This window comes from Puma concolor, chromosome D1, assembly GCF_028749965.1.
Source record: "Puma concolor isolate L17-30 chromosome D1, mPumCon1.1.hap2, whole genome shotgun sequence".
NCBI classification, from domain to species: domain Eukaryota; kingdom Metazoa; phylum Chordata; class Mammalia; order Carnivora; family Felidae; genus Puma; species Puma concolor.
This window is the reverse complement of record NC_141676.1, coordinates 94,974,993-94,993,648: the sequence shown is the minus strand read 5'-3', so window position 1 is coordinate 94,993,648 and position 18,656 is coordinate 94,974,993. Positions and strand designations below refer to the sequence as shown.

The window sequence follows — 18,656 nt, the reverse complement described above, 5'->3', positions numbered from 1 at the left end:
GGGCGGGGCGTCCGGAGGGGGCGGAGAGGTCGCGGTCTCCCCGGGCGGGGCGTGCGGGTGACCCTCCGCGGGCGGGGGTTGGGGAGGGCTCCCGCGCTCCGACGGCCGGACCTCGCGGCCTCCGCCTAGGCAGAACGCAGGGTGGGGTCGGGTAAGTGGCGGTGTCCCCACAGCCCCCACAGCCGGCCGGGGGCCAGGGGAAACGGGAAGGTCCCGAACTGCCACACTGGGGCCATGCCCTCCCCCCTCCGCTCGCTTGGGGTGGGAACGGAAGACGGGGAAGGGAGGGAGGTCTGGGGATCCTCCGACGTCCAGGAGCCACCCGCACGCCTGACACCGTAGCCGGCCTGGGCTCTGGCTCCGGGCTTGGGGGGACCGCGTCCTCGGACTAAGCGGGACAGCCTTCCTGGAGGAAGAGGGGAGCCGCGTGGTCCCGGAGCCACTGCGCTTCCGAAGTGTGTGGGGCGGAGCGGCGGGAAGGGGCGCGGTTCTCCCGCCCGCAACAGCTGCTTTCCTCGGAGCCGGGCGGGGAATAGATGCGGCCGCCCCGCCTCCACCGTGCCTTGCAGGGCCCCCCGCAGCTGCCACCCGGCAGGCCTAGGGCCGCGCCCGCAGGTGCGCGCGGGGACCGTCTGCACCTGCGGGCGGCGAAGAGAGGCGCTCTCCGCAGGTCCTCGGAGACCCCCTAAAACCCAGCCCTCAAGGTGACCGGGTCTTGTGCCTCACACCCCTAGCAGGGAAAGGACTGGAGCAACGCTGAGCAGGAAACTGAGGAAACAGGAGCCCGGCTCCCAGCTCCTCGCCTCCAGCCAGAATGGTTTATAGGCCTTACGCTGACTGGGGAGGAAGGAGCAGCTGTGGGAAGGTAAACTGGACAAAGTCCCCCCATTTCTTTATCCTTGTATCTTCACTGCCCCTTATCCGTCACCGTGCCGGCTCTGATCCTTTAATTCCCGGGACTAGATCGCGTTCGCTGCGAATTTAATTTAACCGTTCCGCCCCCCACACTCTCGCCCCTCCGCCGGGTCTGTCCAGAGGCACCTCTGCGCCCTCTGGCGGCCGCAGCTCCCTTACAGAAGGGGACGCACCTGTTCTCGCTTCTCTGTCCAACAGCCAAAATACAGATGCTTCAAACATCCGGGCACAGCTTAACCGCCGAGCAAAGGTCACCGGGGGCAGAAAGCATAACAAAGAATCCTTGGCGCTGCCTGCTCCGAGTGGCAGTGGACTGGGAAGAAAAGCAGTCAGGGCTCCGATTCCATTTACTCCACATACAGTTCTGCACTGTTTTAACACCGAGTGTGGTCCTTGTGTTTGCACGGCACAAGATCTTTTTGTACACAGTGCCCCACAGACCCTTTCAGATGCCTCTTTCTAGCGTGACTTTGCTGGCTGCTCTTCAAATACCTGCCATGCAGTGGCTTTGAGCAATGCCTATGCAAACACCAGACCACTCATGTAACCCCTGGAATCTAATACTTGGCAGCTCAGCGGCAGCAAAGGCAACAGAAATAGATTACTGCCAGTCTCATACTTTTATTCGAGGACCTACAAGCTTAGACTGTCAAGGTGTGTTTTGTGTGTGTGTGTGTGTGTGTGTGTGTGTGTGTACTAGGGGAGGGGGCTGTTGGTTTGGTTTTTCTATTCTGTCACACTCAAATTTTCCTTTAGTTTACACTGCAAACCAGCTCCTGTAAACATTCCTCCTTCATTTCCACACCAGGGTTAATGTACCCCAAATAAGTAACTCCCTCCAAGAAAGTACAAAGTCTTTCGGCTGCATCTCAGGAACACCAAAGCAACTAATTTCGCAGGCTGTGCTCATACCTATCAAGTGCTATATTAGAGCCTCAATATACACACTCTCTGTAGCCAACTTTTCCTTTGGAATTTAGATCCCAAATAACTTGCAACATCAGAAGTAAAGCTGCAACCAAAGATGTGTAGGCAGTGAAAATCTCCATGTGACACAGGGGCAGTCCTGTGAGGACTCTTTCACCGCCCTTGACCCCAACCAAAACATTTCTCACTGGAACGCCTATTCCAACCACTTCTTTCTGCTGACCCTGAGCCAAAGTGACAGCAGTTAGCAGAGCAGCTCTATTCCTTTCTGAAAGTGCCAAGATGCATTTTGGGACGAACCCTATTCTCTACCCTTGTGTAAAATGAGAATGTTGGCAGATAACCCGTGAGTGACCTGGAGCCTGCTTCCACAACATGTTGCATGCAAGAGCTAAGTTCATAGTTCGTATTTAAGAGACGTGCAGGTCACTAGTATTTCTTCCAATTATACCTCATCTCATATCTCAAAGTATCTTCTCATGCTGATTCTTATGTCTGAACATAGGGTCTCCGTCCCCCTTGACTCATTATAAGGCTTCATTAAAGCCCCCTCACCCCCCCCCCGTTTTATTTTGCAAAGCTCATATAGTTATCTGATTCCCTGCTATCCTCTCTTCTAGATTGTTCTGGCCAAAGAAACTAGATATTCAGTTAGCAGCAGCTACTTTCTTTCCAAGCGTCCATTTCCCAGTGTTCAGTTTTGTCCTCTTGCCGCTACGGCTCATCCGTCCGAAGCCAAATGGTGAAAACATACTGGATCCTGGATCCAGTCTTGGCCATCTTCTTCGTGCTGCTCACAGTGGTCTAGTAGTGCCCCATTCTCAGTAATGTTAGGTCAGTCTGAAACATCCTCACTAAATGTTCCCCAAATGATCTGCCCCAGCTAAGTAACTAAACAGCAGCAGGAAGTGGGATAGAGTGGAAAAAATGCCTGAAGCACATTGGTTTGGGGGTTTGTCAGTGGCAAAGTTTCGGGGATACCGTGTGGTACTCTGGTAATGCATTTTCCTGCAGCACTTAGCGCTGAAATATTAAGAAATTACTGCTATAAGATGGTCAGTGCAGCCTCAGCCTTTAGGTCTGTAATTCCAAGTTCCAAAGAAAAGCAAGCTCATGAGAATTTCATAAGGCCCATACCTACAGACTGTACCTAGGGAGAAGAGGTGCTACACTCAAATTCCAAGAATATTTATACTCTCACTGAACTAGCATCCATTAAAAAAAATTATTTTCAGTAATCTCTACCCCCAATGTGGGGGTTGAACTCATGACCCCAAGATCAAGAATTGTATGCTCTACCAACTGAGCCAGCCAGGCACCCCAACTAGCAAACCCTGTTTAGCAGCTTCTATCAGAAAACAGCCAACTCCTTAAACCCAGACTAAAATGACATTCATAAGTCATCCCACTGATTAGAAGCCCTCTAGCCATTTGAAAAATAAGCTTCAACAAGCCAAGAGGTATCAGGATGAGAAAATCACTGATTTGAGACCAGGGTGCAGGAAGGAAAAGAATATTTTTTATCAATGTGCAAGTTTATCTTCAATAGTATTAAAAATGGGGAAAATTAGAGCTGTTACCTGGATTTGCAGTCAGTGTAAAGCAGAGCACCTGAGAGATGCTGGGGGACTCATTAAAGATAAATCATCAATCTAACAAGTCTTGGCCATAAGACCAAAGTGATCCTTGACTGCCCTTCTAGTAATCTAGTCGTTAGTGAAGAGCACTAACCTCTAAGTAAAGTGCTAGTTGATGCAAAGAAATCCCTGAGAGATCGAAATGTGATAACCACTTTCCTAATGGACTTCTTTCTTACAACCTCCTATCCTGTGGATCACTTTCAAAAATGTTTTGGGTGTTTCTATTGGATCGTCTCTCCTTTTTTGTAAACAGCATGATGACAGTTCTCCACTTGTACTCTTTGAGAGAGTCGCCCCTGACTACTGAGTGTAAAGATGAGGAATGAAAATCTCTTACAAATTCACACGCTTAGGGTCAGCAGGAATATCCTAGTCATTTAAAAAAAAAAAAAAGGAAATATGAAATGAAATGCCCCATTTGTTCCATACATTCTCAGCTCTGCTACAAAAAGCTCAACTAGTACTCCAAGAGGTCAAGAATTACTTTAATAATTTCTTTGTTAAAAAGTTTAAATGGTAACACAACCATAAAGTTGGTACATCACAGAAACAAAGGTCTTTGCAGGCAACACTGATCGGGAATAGCAAAACACTTGGTTGGTGAAAAAAATGAAACTCTAAATTATATACAATATAGCTAAGGGTGATATTGAAAAACAGTCTTATTTACGGTGACTCAAGATTTAACTTGCCATTATCTATTGCTTATTTATTCAGGGTTGTAAATAACACTTATATAGAGACATAGAGATGTGTAAAAATGAAACATTGTGAAAAAAATACAATTTTTCAATTTCATATGAAACTCAAAGTATAAGTTTGTCCAATATGGAATGTACCTACATTTGTTTATATTAGGGCTCTAAAATCCATTTAAAAATTGTTTTTTGTTTTTAAAAAAGAAACAGTTGACCCACCATGCAAGTTCGCTGTATACCTTGTTTGCTCAAAATGAGCATTTTCAGGTGAGGTCTGTTTTTTCTGCCCCAAGTCTAGTATGATTCCATAGAAGTTGTACTGGCCCAATTGTGGAAAGAATTCCCATGAAGAGTCTGATGGCAGCATCTGGATGAGGGGCAGTCTGAGTAATGGAAAGTGAGTAGAGAAGAGAGAGGTAAGAGCCCAAATCCTTATGAAGGATGACATTCAGTTGTTAAATTTTAAGGGGTATCCAATGGCTTTTTCCAGGCACTCAACTAAAGAGCCAGCGGAAAGAAAATCCCTCTCTACTTCAACAAATTTGATATAGATGGATTTGGGGGAAACTCCAGGATCCACAATACAGTTCTGAGACAAAAACCCATTAATACCAACCCAATCTTTGCTGAAGGTTTTGGTATTTGCTTGGAAATGTAAAAATAAGCATTGCTGGAGAGTCCTGACCTCAGCAATCCCGAGGTAGCAATAGATTATTCGGGTGGGTTCGATTTCCACCTGTAATGAGGCTTGTGCTGACAGGGTCTCCAAGTCAACCCGGCCCTCCTTTCCTGGGTCTAGGGAACGTCGCTCCATGTGGGGTGAGGGGGGCCTCTCAATACATTCTTCATAACCAATGGCATAAAGGCCTGGACTTTTGGGAATGCCTCCTGGTAATAAATATTGAACAACGTTCCCACCAGTTGGTTTGGAATGGGCGATGGGTATCCAGTCAATTTCCATGTGCAGCTCCAGGCACCGAGCTTCACTAATGGTGATCTCTAAAAATTTGTAGTAAACATTTTTCCAGTTCATTTTCTGCACGCGGGTCATAATGATCCGTCCCTCGGGCTTCTCGGAGTTGAAGTACTCCCGGAGTCGCTTGCCCAGGGGCACCTGGGAGCTGATCTCAGCATAATGGTAACGGATATCCTCTTTCCAACGGGTGTTATAACCAATTCCAAAAATGGCCAGTTTATTAGAAAGATGAAGCCTTGAAAAGTCTGTCCAGCTCTGAAACAGTTCCCATTTCAATTGTACTGATTCCAAAATCTGTACAATATTTTGCATGATGTCTCTCTTCCTGGAAAGAGAAACACAAGTCAAGTTCTTCAGGTGTCTAGATCAGCACTGTCCAACACAACTTTCTGCAATGATGCAAATGTTCTACATCTGTGCTGTCCAATATGGTAGCCATTAGCACTGAGAATGTGGCTAGTGTGAGTGAACTATTACATTTTTAATCATAATTTGAAATTAAGTTTAAATAGCCACATGTGACTAATGGCTACCTTATCAGACAGTGCAGGCCTAGATAATCATAGTATTAAAATCTGAGAAACACTCTTTCTAGGAAATTTCTAGGAATTAATGACAAACTGCTTTCCATTACTTCTATAGTCTGGCCGTATTAAACCTAGTAACTATTGATACGTTAAGACCCTAGGGTTTCAGAAATCCAAGGATCAAGAGTTTTTAAAAATTATTATTATTAACTCCACTAGTGTTAACATAGTGTCATATTAGTTTCAGGTGTACAATATAGTGATTCAACAATTCCATACATCACCCAGTGCTCATCACAAGTGCACTCCTTAATCCCCCTCAGCTATTTCACCTATCCCCCACCTACCTCCCCTCTGGTAACCCTTTCCCTTTGCTTGTATGTTTCTTAAAATCTGCATATGTGTAAAATCATATGGTATTTGCCTTTCTCTGAGTGACTTATAAAGTGGCTGTTATAATGCACATGGTGGCCTTCAGACCTAAGTACCAAAAGCAGACAAAGGATGCTGTATTCAAAAAGGTATTCAGTATCAATTAAAATAATGAACAGCTTAATTTCTAACCTGGAAATTCTTAAAGTTCAATAATTTTGGCCCATATGTGTTTGCTGTAGGAAAATATACAGTTGATTAGGACTAATGACCTCATGCAAAAACAAAATGACATTTTCTATTTGTCTAAAATTCATTACTACTGGGGCGCCTGGGTGGCTCAGTCGGTAAGCGTCCGACTTCGGCTCAGGTCATGATCTCACGGTCCGTGAGTTCGAGCCCCGCGTCGGGCTCTCTGTGATGACAGCTCAGAGCCTGGAGCCTGCTTCAGATTCTATGTCTCCCTCTCTCTCTGACCCTCCCCTGTTCATGCTCTGTCTCTCTCTGTCTCAAAAATAAATAAACATTAAAAAATAAAATAAAATAAAATAAAATAAAATAAAATAAAATAAAATAAAATTCATTACTACTCCCAAATTTAGAAGAACTGTCAGTTAAGCACAAAATTAAGACCTGAGAATTCAGATGGAAAAGGTCTACGTCAAGCTCAGGTTTTAAGAGGGGAAAATGAATGAATCAAGCCTATTCTAGAAAATATTTTCGGGGCGCCTGGGTGCTCAGTCAGTCAAGTGTCCCGACTTCGGCTCAGGTTATGATCTTGTGGTTCATGGGTTGGAGCCCCGCGTTGGGCTCTGTGCTGACAGCTCAGACCCTGGAGCCTGCTTCAAATTCTGTGTCTCCCTCTCTCTCTCTGCCCCTCCCCCACTCACATGCTCTGTGTCTGTCTCTCAAAAGTAAATAAAAATGTTAAAAAAAATTTTTTTAACAAAATACTTTCTAACAGGGAACAAAAGCATAGAAACAATTTCAAATTTGATTTGGATAGTTAAGGAGTAAGGCAGAAAATGCTGGGAAGTTCTTGTTTCACATGCTGCTTAACTCCTATAATTGTAACTGCTGCTTCAATAATTCACGTACTATAATGAGGATACGTAATTACAAGTTTGTTTCTCAGGTATGGCAAAACTTGGATAGTGGAAGATTGAAGTCTGTTATGTATTAACTTCGCAACCAACTATCACAGTCTACATCGGTTATAGGTTTAAACTACAAAAATACTCAACTACCGCCCTTATGTACAATCCAACAGGCAAGAGAAGAGGATGTACATTGGTTGCTAATGGCTTCGCGGAAGGAGACAGATACTTGAAAGCTTCCTATTCAATTCTTGTATCTTTGAGGGGAAGAGCTTTTGGAACAAAATGGGGAATCTCCCACACAGCCATTCTCAGTCTGTCCTCGTACTCTCTTTGGCTTTCTTTGCAAGATGACAAAATGCCAATATTTGGTTATCAGCTGCTTCTTGGAGCCAAAGACTGCCCTGGACTTATCGGCCGCTCTTGAGTTTGTCATGGAAGTTTCAAGTATCAGCGTGGCCACCTTGATGAAACCACTGGATTAGTGGGGACTGTTCTTCTCAGAGAACACAAAGGCACTCAGTGATCACTTCTCTCACATTTAGCTTGGTGCTTGTGAGGTGAAGATATAGAACCATGTTTCTGCATGGGTCAACGCTTTCAAAAAAAGCTATCTTTCACAGCCACATCCTTCCGTGTCCTCTTTTGAAATGTGACACTGACCTCAAGGGCAGGCTAAGGAGTTGGGAGGGAGGGCAGAGATTTTCATCTATTCTGCTCACTGACGTGTCCCAATGCCTGACATAAAGGAGGCACTTGACAAATAAATGTGGACTGAATGAGCAGATTAGGTGACTCTTCTTTATGGATGAAGCATGGAATATTTTAACTATAGGCTATGTCAGCGGGCTCAGGCTAATCCCACCTATACTTAGAGGAAAAAAATAATCCAATGCCCAAATGAAGTTATTTTATTCAGCACTGTCATTGCCCTAAATCATCAATAAGAAACAATTCTGGGGAAACTTGTACTGGAAAATAAATGGCCTACTAGGAATCAATCTAATATTTTTTCCCCTGTGAGCCAAAACCTCGACAAGAGGCAGCAAAGCTGTCTATTTCTACATAGCCTGTCAGTTTCTTGCCCTGCTTAGTTTCTTGCCTCAGCCTGAAGGTCCCTGGGCTTAAGACTCATCACATTTGCAAAACTACAGAGCACAGTGAAAACGAGACCCAGGTACTTAAGTGGTTCCAGAGAACTGTCTATTATACTTCCTGATTTCTGAAGTTCCAACCACAAGAAAAGTGCAGATGGTTTGAACATAGTGACACCAATTCTGTAAAGTTTCACTTCATCTCCAGTTACATCAACTGGGTCTCCCCTGGGTGAAAGGGAGAGATGGGACATTTTAATGAAGGGGAGAGAATGGCCTTTTTGGAGAATAGGGGTCTGAAGATATGGACTTGTAATAATGTATTTTTAAAAATCCTCATCAAAGTTAACCTTTCTTTGGGACATTCCGATGTCACAATTTGAAAACAGACCTATTTCCCAACGAGAGATGGCTTCAAACTTACTGACTTGAGCCATAAACTTCTTTTTTAAGGAGTGGGGAGTGGTTACAATTTTAAGGAACAATTTTTGATCCCTAAACTTTCACCATCTCCCCAGTCATGGAAGCAGCTGATATTGGGAATTCTTTGGTCCCACAGATGCTCTGAAAAAGGCAGGAGCGTTTGCAAAGGGTGGTGGTGGTGATGGTTTGGTAAATGAAAACATCAGTTTCCTTTTTATATTGCTTGTTGCCTATCACACCTCTTTATGTCTTGCCTGTTCCCCCTTTCTCCACCATCCCTCAAACATCAAGATCGAATGTATGGAATGAAGTACAGAAGAAAAAATGGGTGATGACCAGGCTTAAAAAAAAAAATGGTGTCCCTCCACTTTTCCACTAAATTTATCTTTTAATATATTTCATAGATATAATCAGGGATTTACTTAAAGCTATTCAAAATAACCACAAACAGGGGCGCCTGGGTGGCTCAGGTGGTTATGCATCATCATCTCCTGGTTCATGAGTTCAAACCCCACGTTGGGCTCGCTGCTGTCAGTACAGAGCCTGCTTTGGATCCTCTGCCCCCCACTCTTCTCTCTGCCCCTACCCCACTCACAGTCTCTCTCTTAAAAACAAACAAATACAAGAACCACAAATATAGTATCACTGAAATTCAGAGAGCTGTGATATCCTTACAGAAGAGACAGTGCTGAACTTCACCAGGTGAAGGGCCCTGGCCCAGGTTAATCTTTCCTCCAGCAACTGCTTTCTTTTCCAGATGTATAAAAAGGCTGTCTAAGAGCCTGCTTTTTGATTCTTACAGTGTGATATCATAAGGAATGTAAGTGTCCCTCTGGCCCTCCTGTCCTCTCACCTAAGCCCAGATAAACTCAGGGCCCCATGGATCATCTCAGTACCATAACTGGACATCCATACATCCACATTCACGTACAGGCAAACACCATAAACACACTTATTTTTGTGTAATACATTTATTTCTTTGTGTCACACACAAAATTCTCAATGTTTTTGGTTAGGCACTGGCAAACTTAAGCTAAAAAGATGTGAAACAATGACTACATGCAGTGGCATGCCTACAATTTCCACCACAAGTCTAACGACAGCCATGACTTTCTGGATCTTCCCAATGGTCATTACATTTAGGTAAATACACTTTATAGAAAGAAGCATCTACTTACTGTGCTTCTTCAGAAGACTCTTGTTTTATTTTTAATGTTCTCTTTGTGACAGGTATTTCATCTGAAAAGCAAGGTTTTTGAAAGAGATTATATTTTTCTAAGTAGCAGACATTTATGTACATAAGTCATTGTGTTTACTGTCTGTTCCACACTTTCCAACGCAAGACCGTAATTCTAGTGTCAAACACTGTCCAATGCCAGATTTATAAATATAACTCTTATATAATGAGATGCATACATTTATATGCAAGATCAGAAACCAGCTCTACAAGTATAAAATTCTTCAAGGTCACCAGTGGGATTTCTAGCTAGGAGCTTAAAGCTTAATTTCACTGCAAACATGATTTTTGAAGGAACAAGAATGAAAAACAATTCTCTTCTATTTAGGTTTTCTATGTAGGTTTTACACAGCAACTATTCCCCCAATATCAGAATCAATATACTCTGCATGTTATTTTATTTTTTCCCAAAGGTTTGGGTGACTTAATTCTCCATGGCAAAACCAGAGTTACAAGATGCCAAAGTAATTTAGACCTTACTACTGTTTGGAAATTAAAAGGTAGTGATCACTTGGTATCTGCCCTTTTTATTCTTCCAGTCCTTAAGTTTCTCTTTTACATGGCATTAGTTTTACAGTTTAAGAGTTTCTTCTCTCCCTGTCTTCCAATATTTGAGAGATTTAAAAAGAAATCGCATTTGAAAGAAATATTAGCATTTAATCCTTTTTCTTTTGCATTAGCATTTCTCTATCATCAGGAATTCTGTAAAACAATGCCTGTGGACTTTTATCTTAAGCCAGGGAAGCACGTTCATAGTGCCAATCCTACTTATACTTCTTTGGAGCTTGCCCGAGTAGCTCACTGGGGAGAAAACATTTACTTGTAAGGGAACACGCATCACACAACTTGCTACTGAAGCCCAGTGACTGCAGCAGAAACTGATTAGCACTTCCAAATTATAAAAATCCAAACTGGAGAGTCTGTTGCAAAAAGAAACAAAAACTAACTACGTATCCCCTCTTAATTAGGCCACCCGCGTTTAGATTTGATGGCCAGGAGTTTTATTTTCCATTGTTAATGCTAAGTCTGAATATTTCCAGCCACTGCTCAGATGGGATCCTTAATGAATTCTGAAGGAGTATGTTCACTGATAAAATTCAAATATCATCTCTTTTCAAGATAAACAGAGGCTTCTCTTCTTCTTCTTCTTCTTTTTTTTTTTTTTTTTGTTCAGACTAAAGTGTGGGTGGGGACCTTTTCCAAATCACAAACAGAAAATAAAAAGTATTTGGAATAAAGCAAGGAAAAGAAAGTCATGTCTACAGCAGTTTTGAGCCAAGAGTTAACCTTCTTGGCAGCTATCTTAGAACAAGGAGGTGTAGGATATTTGAAACGGCATATAGGATTCTTCTACCTGTCACTGATTAGGAATTGTGGGTCTTTAGGACTTTTGCTGGTCCGCAAATCCAAATGATTACTAACACCAGGCACTAGCTGGCAATTGAGGGCTAAACCAACAATGTCCAGATTGCCCCAAATGGGCTGGCTGTGTGCCTTGTGCTGACAGCAGGAACTGAACTACTAAGTACAAATACACATATAAAGGGGCGTGCGTGCACACACACACACATACACACACACACACGTTAAGTATCATATGTATTGGCTTTCTTACCCAATTCCTGATCTGTTGGATAGCCATGGAGATCCTGACTGTGGTTTCCCCAGTCCTCCTGTGAATACTCCTCCATAGTGCTGCCATCTGACTCCAGCTCCTGGTACAAGCCACTACTGTTAATAAGTACAGGCTGGCAGGGCTGAGCATCCCATCCTCCCTGACCAAACACCTGTTCCAACTGTTCAAATGTGTAACTGCTCTTTCTTTTCCCAACACCATGTTCTTTCACCCGACTGTAACACCTGCGAAGGGTCTAAGACACAAAGTCTTTTGTTATTCCTTTAAAGCTGTACTTCCTCTTCCAGGTACGGACCACAGATATTAATTACTATTAGACAGACACAGACAGACAAACACAGACACATTGTTACAGGAATGCTAGATTTCAAATTCATTATTATATTAGAAAAAAAACTAATTTAGCATTTACTCAAACATGTTATAATTCAAACAATTATTTTGCAATTAATCATCCATTAAACAACAAGAAACATTACAACATTATTGCATGTACCCCATAACACATATTTTTATACCCCCACCCCCATTTAAAAAGAAGAAGTAGGAAAAAAAAAAAAAAAAAAAAGAAAACAAGAAATACCAGCCAGCCAATAGGATGCACACCTGCCACAGAAGAGAAAGAGCTGCTATTGTGCCCAGAATTTGGAAAAAGTGAGGGAAGGGGGGACAGAAAGAAGAATTTCCCAAGCGAAGAATATAACCTTCCCTACTCTTCAGAAGGAAATCAGGGTAAAAACAATCGCCTAAGTGAATCAGCTAGTAAAACATACTACCCTCAAAGTCCACAGTCCTTACTAAATTACTCGGTCTTTAGGGAAATCGCTAAATTTAAAAGAGGTCAAATAATTATGCTACAGAGCCCCAGTCTCAAACATCAACTATCAAGAAACAATGTGCTAATTCCTACATCGAAAGATTAGCCAGTTCTAATCTATTCTACCAACTCAAACTGCCAGGAAACAAACCCATAATCTCCTTTCCTGGGGGGGAAGTGAGGTGGAGGGATACCATTGCCCTCCTTCTTCTGCCTTATGCTACGCAGCAAATAAAAATCACTATGCAAGTCCACAGGGAAAACCTGGATCATTTTAATGTCTTGCACAAGCCATTTTCTTCGTGGTCTTCTAACGCATACTTGTTTCTGATCATTAGCCCAGTTTCCTTAATTATTGGCATCTTTTACTCTGTCTTACACGGTATTTCAAAAGATAAACCAAGGACTTAGTCCCAGCATCCAAATTTAGTTTACTGACATCCAGTCTCTATCCCATCTCTGCTCTTTCTGCTCCTTCTAATCTCCCTTCTACTTTACTGAATTTCACTCAGAATTTTCTTGAAAGACAAGACCCCTTTTCCCTGGTGGCTCTCATATACCTTCTGACTCAACTGTGCAAAACCGGTTCACTTCAGACTTAATTTATATGCGTTAGTCAGACTGTACGTTTCTCCTAAATGTGAGATTACTTTCCATAGCAATATATCACATATTTCCCACCAAACTAAAACAACTCTTCATAATCTTTACAGAGCCTCCACGAAAGTTCAGTATCTTTAAATCACAGGTGACAAATGACAAGACACTCTGTCAAATACTTTGCAGATCTGTCCCTTGAGGCCAGGAATCCAGATGGGCAAAAGCAGTAATAAAAGCATGGCACATAGGATGATCTTCCTCAGACATACACAGAGTGGTGATTAGTCACCCTGTCCCAAAACCGGCCAGTCTACCCCCTGCATAAGCATCTGCCTTTCTCCCTTTCTTGAGATCTCTGGTGCCTCAAATGATGCCTTAAAGAGCCAAGGTTTCTGATTAAAAGTGTTCCCTCTTTCTCTTTGTAAAAGATTGTCACAACTACATAACACAAAACTTTCTAGAAAAAAGTCAGAAATGAACTTGGGGAATGCGTCCCAGGGTAACTTTTCCAATGGAAGGAGACAAATGCCAGCAGCAGCAGATCTCATTTAATTTTCTATATACTCCCCTTTCCCAGTGCCCTCTGCCCTCCTTGCAGGGATTGGAATTTGAATTGCAAACATCTCCTGCCAACTTATTTTTATCTCACAATGTCTAGTTTCTGCCTCCAAGAACACCCCAACTGCTCTTTTCGACTCCTCCAAGGACCGTACATGGAGAGTCCCGGCCGTGTCCCTTTCACCCTGCCAAGGCCATAAATGGAGATGTCACTGCTCACTTTCTGGCTGCCTCGAGAAGTGCACGCAGCACACAAGAGTCCAGTCGCCTCTGTCACTGGGGGTCATTTCAGAAGTCAAGGAATAAACTCACGTTCCTTTGAAGGAATGTCGTGACACGGGCATCTTGAGCAAAGCCACCAATCTTTTGACAATGTACGTGGTGGGAAACGACAGGTTTCTTTGAAACCACCAAATCGAGCTTAAAATTTCACTTGGCTTATGTAATTGTGAATAGCAGTATCTAGTGGTTTTAGATACAGAAGAACAGTCAGATGATGTGTTTTATATTTCATCAAAAAAGGCTATGAGATCTTGCCACCTCTTTCCTTGTAGTGTACTTTTGTGATACACTTTAATTGTGTCATGTGTTGATATGAAAAATATCTCTTAGGGGTCTGGAGGAAAAATGCTTGGTAATTCCTAAATCCATACGATAGGAATTTGATATACTGGAATAATGTTAAAAAGACTTGTAAATTGATTTTAACACTCTCAAGACATAAAATACACATAAGAGGTACCTTCTGGGTTCAGCAAAGGATCCATGGATCCAAGGAGAGGCTGTTTGAATAGGACACATCAACTAAGATAGAAAACGAAAGGGAGAACTCAAACCTGAGCAAGACCACCACTGTGGGAGACACTGAACTCAGTGAAGCTGCAGGGACTTTAGAAACAGATAAAAAGAACCTATGGAGGCCTTCCAATCAAGAAAGGTCACACTTCCTACACCCCGAACGATGAACCAAAGCACGCAATTAAAAGACTGCGTGTCTGTGTCAACAGTCCTAAATAAGCCAACTTAAAAATCTACTCTAGATCTGAGGTTACGATAATGCTCCAAACTCTAGGAAAAGCAAAGCCTCACCTCCCACTTCAGACAGCCACACCAAACCCAACAAGAACCTCAGGTTTAGCTTTCTTGGAGGGCCGTTTCCTACCCAACACAAATACTTTACTCCCCTTCTTTCTTTACCTCACTCATCTTAGAAATGTATGGTAATTTAACCTCTAGCATTTTCTTTTAAAAGTTAAGATTTGGGGGGAAGTTGGGGGGGAGGGAAGAATTTGCTCAAAATTATGAAAAGACCAGCCTATTCACAATTAGGAAGAATAACACTTTCCTTATTGCTAGAAGTTTCCATGGTAAATCAATATTACAGTCTCCTCCCTGGGGAAGAGCAGTGAGGTAATACTGTATTCTTGAAGGAAGTCAGAGGGATAGAGGTCAGGAGGAGTCAAGAGAATCTAGAAAGAACTAAAGGGTAGGTAACAACTTGATCAGGTGGTCAAATCAGAAGAGTTCGTAGGTCTTTGATTTGGAAGAAATTCCAAGTGTTCAATCACCTCAACAGGAAAAGAACCAGAGACAAGGCTTAAAAGATGTCCCATTACCAAAGCAGGGAGGAAAACAAGATGGCTGACAACTGATAATTTATAGACAGAGGGAAAGTTCTGCCAAAGTTTAAGATTGGAGGGAAAGGAAATGAGAGAATAAAGATGACATTCATTGCGGATGAATGTGGGGGGGAGGTCTGCGGGGGAGGGGGCAGGTAAACAAAGGTAGGAGTTTTAGATTGGCAGGATTGGGGGTTTAACGGCAGCAATGCAGAGAAAGACCCAGGGTTACAGTACATGTAACATTAAATACAGTGCACAATGCAGCTATCTTGCCAAAGTAAGTAAATCCAGTATTGGGTTGTATAAGCAGAGGAATCACATGTAAGCTATGAAGGTGGCTCTTCCTCTCTATTCAGCACCGGTGAGGCCACAGCTGGAGCACAGCATTCAGTTCTGGGCATCGAACCAGCTACAAGAGAGGGAAATTGTAGAGTTCAGAAAAGGGCAAATAAAATAATGAAAGGCTTGGAAAATAAGATCTATAAGTAGGGCCAGTGGTTTCGTCAAAGCCCTTCCTGACATTATATAAGCTACTTTGGGGGTAAAAATAAGGTTTCTTTCGCTTCAGTGTCCTTCAATCCCTCCTTTGACTTTCAGGAAGTGGGAGGAATTGAATTTTTCCCTGGTATGGCAAAGCAGGAAGCCAACTAAATAAATCATATGGGCATATGCCAACCAATTCTGCTACTGGCTCGTTTTCTCAAAATTTGCCCCATTTCATCCAATCGAAACATAATCACCGTGACAAAACCACTGTTCTAACAGAACTGACTACAGGTGGAACAGGGTCTATAATAAGGAGGAATGGAAATGTGTAGCATAATAGCTACATAAATGTGTTGTCCAGAAAACACTGGCATGATCAGCCTAAGATGTCAGATGAAAAAGTCAAACCGCAGGGCAGGATAGCTTAGTTATAACAGCAGGAAACAATGTTATAAGAAAAAACAAGCCGTGAAACAGATTTTCAAATGTAGTTGTCAAACTGGCCACACTAGAAATGGATTACATAGATGATCTTAACCCTCTGCAAACTAAATACGATAAATTTTAGCTTTTTTTTTTTAACCCAAATGATTCCATAAAGAATATACTTATTTGCAGTCAGAGTCTTAAGAATCACATATCATATTTCACAAGAGATAGAGGAAATTACACTGGGGGCAAATCTCCAATGACTAGCTGTTTATAAAAGAATTAAAAACAATACCTCAGCCTTAGCAGATGTGGATTTTTAAAGCAAAAGTCTTTGTGAAATACATTAATCTTCTTCCTTTAAAGTTACCGCTTTATTGTAACTGTTACAACTAGTTGCTCTTAATGAGGCAACAACAACAAAAAACCCATTGAATTTATTTCAATATCTTTTGGAGAGACTCAATATGTCTTTAATTAGTTTTAGTTTCTTACTGTGAGCACAAAAGGTAGAAAATAAAATAAAATAAAACTCCAAGTAGGAGAATAAATAAATAAACACATTTCTGCACACAGTAAGAGGGGTATTATGAATACAGCATAAATTCCTACATAACGATGTAAATTACACCGAGCTAGAACTAATGATTAGGAAGTCACGTAAGGCAAAATCTATCTGGGGCCAGCAGAAGTTTTACTACCTATTTACTGCCTGTTTTCTATACATCAAAATCTGGCAAACTGATTTGCCAATCACTTAAGCCTTTAAAACCAGCCAACCCTAAACCCTAACAAAACAAAACTCAAACCAAAAATACAGCCCTTGCATCACACTCCCCCAGCTCTTAGCGCTACAGGGGAGGTTTGGCAAGTGAGAAAGCTTTTTATTCTTAAATATTCCTTTTCCTTTTCCTCTCCAGAATAGAAGTTCTTTTCTTTTTTGGGTCATGGATCCATCCCCAGAAAAAAACACACATACAAAACTGTTCCATACAATTTCAAGAACACGGACTCTGAAGAGCCCATACAAGAACCTCGGGTTAAAAACTGCTCTATACCATGTGGTTGTTTCTTCCATAAAAGAATATAACAGGTATTAGTCAGAAGCCCTAAAATAAGGTAGGCTTAATTTGTGTATTAGGTTTGACAAGAGATTATAAAGATTGGGACAACCAGTTTAAGTAAAATTTATCCAGTTTCCTCCATATTCTGCTCATTTAGATAAAGCAGCATTAATATCTTCTTTAAGAGGCCAATTAGTCAAATTCCCATGCTTTTTGAAAGAAACAATTCCTAGCAGTAAGAACACACAGGGATATCAATTTACTCTTCACAAAAATATAGGAGTTTTTTTTTTTTTCCACCTGCTAGGGAAGAAATCTTTTTCTGAAGTGGAAACTAAGCAATATTAAATGATTCATAAATTATGCTGATTATCTGTCCCAATTGAATCACATAATACTTGACCATTCATTATCTGATACACGTATCAATACAGATGCTACATAAATTACCTAAAGGAAATTCACGTATCTTGGAACAAGCATAGGAAAGGAAGTCTTGACTACTTTCCTTAGTAGTCATGATGGCTAAGCTTTTGCATTTTCCCATTTTAATACTGCCTAAAGACCAAAGGGTCTGAAAGGAATAGGCAATGTCTACACTAATTCAATCCTTAACCCAATGGGACTCAGTCTGATCTATTATTCTGCCGAAACCATTCATATCATGGTCAGCAATTTCTTAATTACTGAGAATGACCCTCAAACTTTGTCCTTAACTCATTTGACTTTCCTGCAGCACCTGATATAATGCCTATCTGTCTATGACACTATCCTTGCCAAATATCTCTTTTATATAATCTACTGATTGACAGGGGGTGGGTGGAGCTGCCCAAGGCTCTAATAGCAAACCAAGTTCCAAACTTCCAAAATATTATGGATGTTTTGAATGGAAAAGAACCTCAGAAATCACAGTCCTCACTTAACAAATGAGGAGCCAAGGCCCCAAGACAAGTATTTCTTCAAAGGGGATTTGGAAAACAAACAAACAAACAAACAAACAAAAACTACCAAATGCCACTCATATAATGTGAATGCTTCCTAAGAGAACTATTCTACTAGATCATCAACTCTATGAGGTAGGAACTAGGTATGTCTGCCTAGTTCTCGGTTTCTCTGAGCCCAGAAGAGTGCCTATCACGTAAGGGTTCAATATACATTTATTAAGTAAATGAATTAAGGTAATTTTAATATTGCAAATCATTAGCAAGAAGATAAATTTTTTTCTTACCAAAGAAAATCAGGAAACTCACTGTTTAACCACATGGTAGATTATATTTATAGAATCAATAAATCTAAGGTACGTAAGCCTCCTACTTGAAAAAAGCAGGAGCAGAAAATGGTATGAAGCATAGATACAGCTCAAATTAGCAAATTCCCTTTGTGACAAAGGGAATAACTGCAGAGGGCCAGGTTATTTTAAAAAGATCTACCATTCTTGTTTTTAAAATTTTTCTCGGTGGTGGGAGAGGGGTCTCCTGCCACACAGACCTATGTTGCTCTGTCCAAACTTTATTATTTCTTATGCCTTACACATTGAA

The 18,656-nt window shown here is 41.7% G+C and overlaps 1 protein-coding gene and 1 long non-coding RNA gene across 4 annotated transcripts in view; one reads left to right on the top strand and one right to left on the bottom strand.

Moving 5' to 3' along the window:
• The first annotated feature begins 7 nt into the window (after positions 1 to 7).
• Positions 8 to 7,937, top strand: LOC147576884 (uncharacterized). Its single transcript, XR_015241240.1, has 2 exons — positions 8 to 865; positions 7,191 to 7,937. It is a non-coding gene; the product is annotated as an uncharacterized LOC147576884 (long non-coding RNA).
• MSANTD2 (Myb/SANT DNA binding domain containing 2) overlaps positions 3,947 to 18,656 on the bottom strand; it is a 31,329-nt gene continuing 16,619 nt past the window's right edge. The window contains exons 1-4 of one of the 3 annotated variants that reach the window (XM_086678796.1): positions 15,459 to 18,157; positions 11,522 to 11,621; positions 9,848 to 9,908; positions 3,947 to 5,481 (exon numbers count right to left, since the gene is read on the bottom strand). In XM_086678796.1, the coding sequence (XP_086534922.1) occupies positions 4,629 to 5,481; positions 9,848 to 9,908; positions 11,522 to 11,597 (990 nt within the window). In that variant the 5' untranslated portion in view covers positions 11,598 to 11,621; positions 15,459 to 18,157 and the 3' untranslated portion in view covers positions 3,947 to 4,628. Of the gene's footprint in view, positions 5,482 to 9,847; positions 9,909 to 11,521; positions 11,778 to 15,458; positions 18,158 to 18,656 lie in introns of those variants that run through there. The other 2 variants (XM_025929190.2, XM_025929191.2) reach the window with 2 other exon arrangements.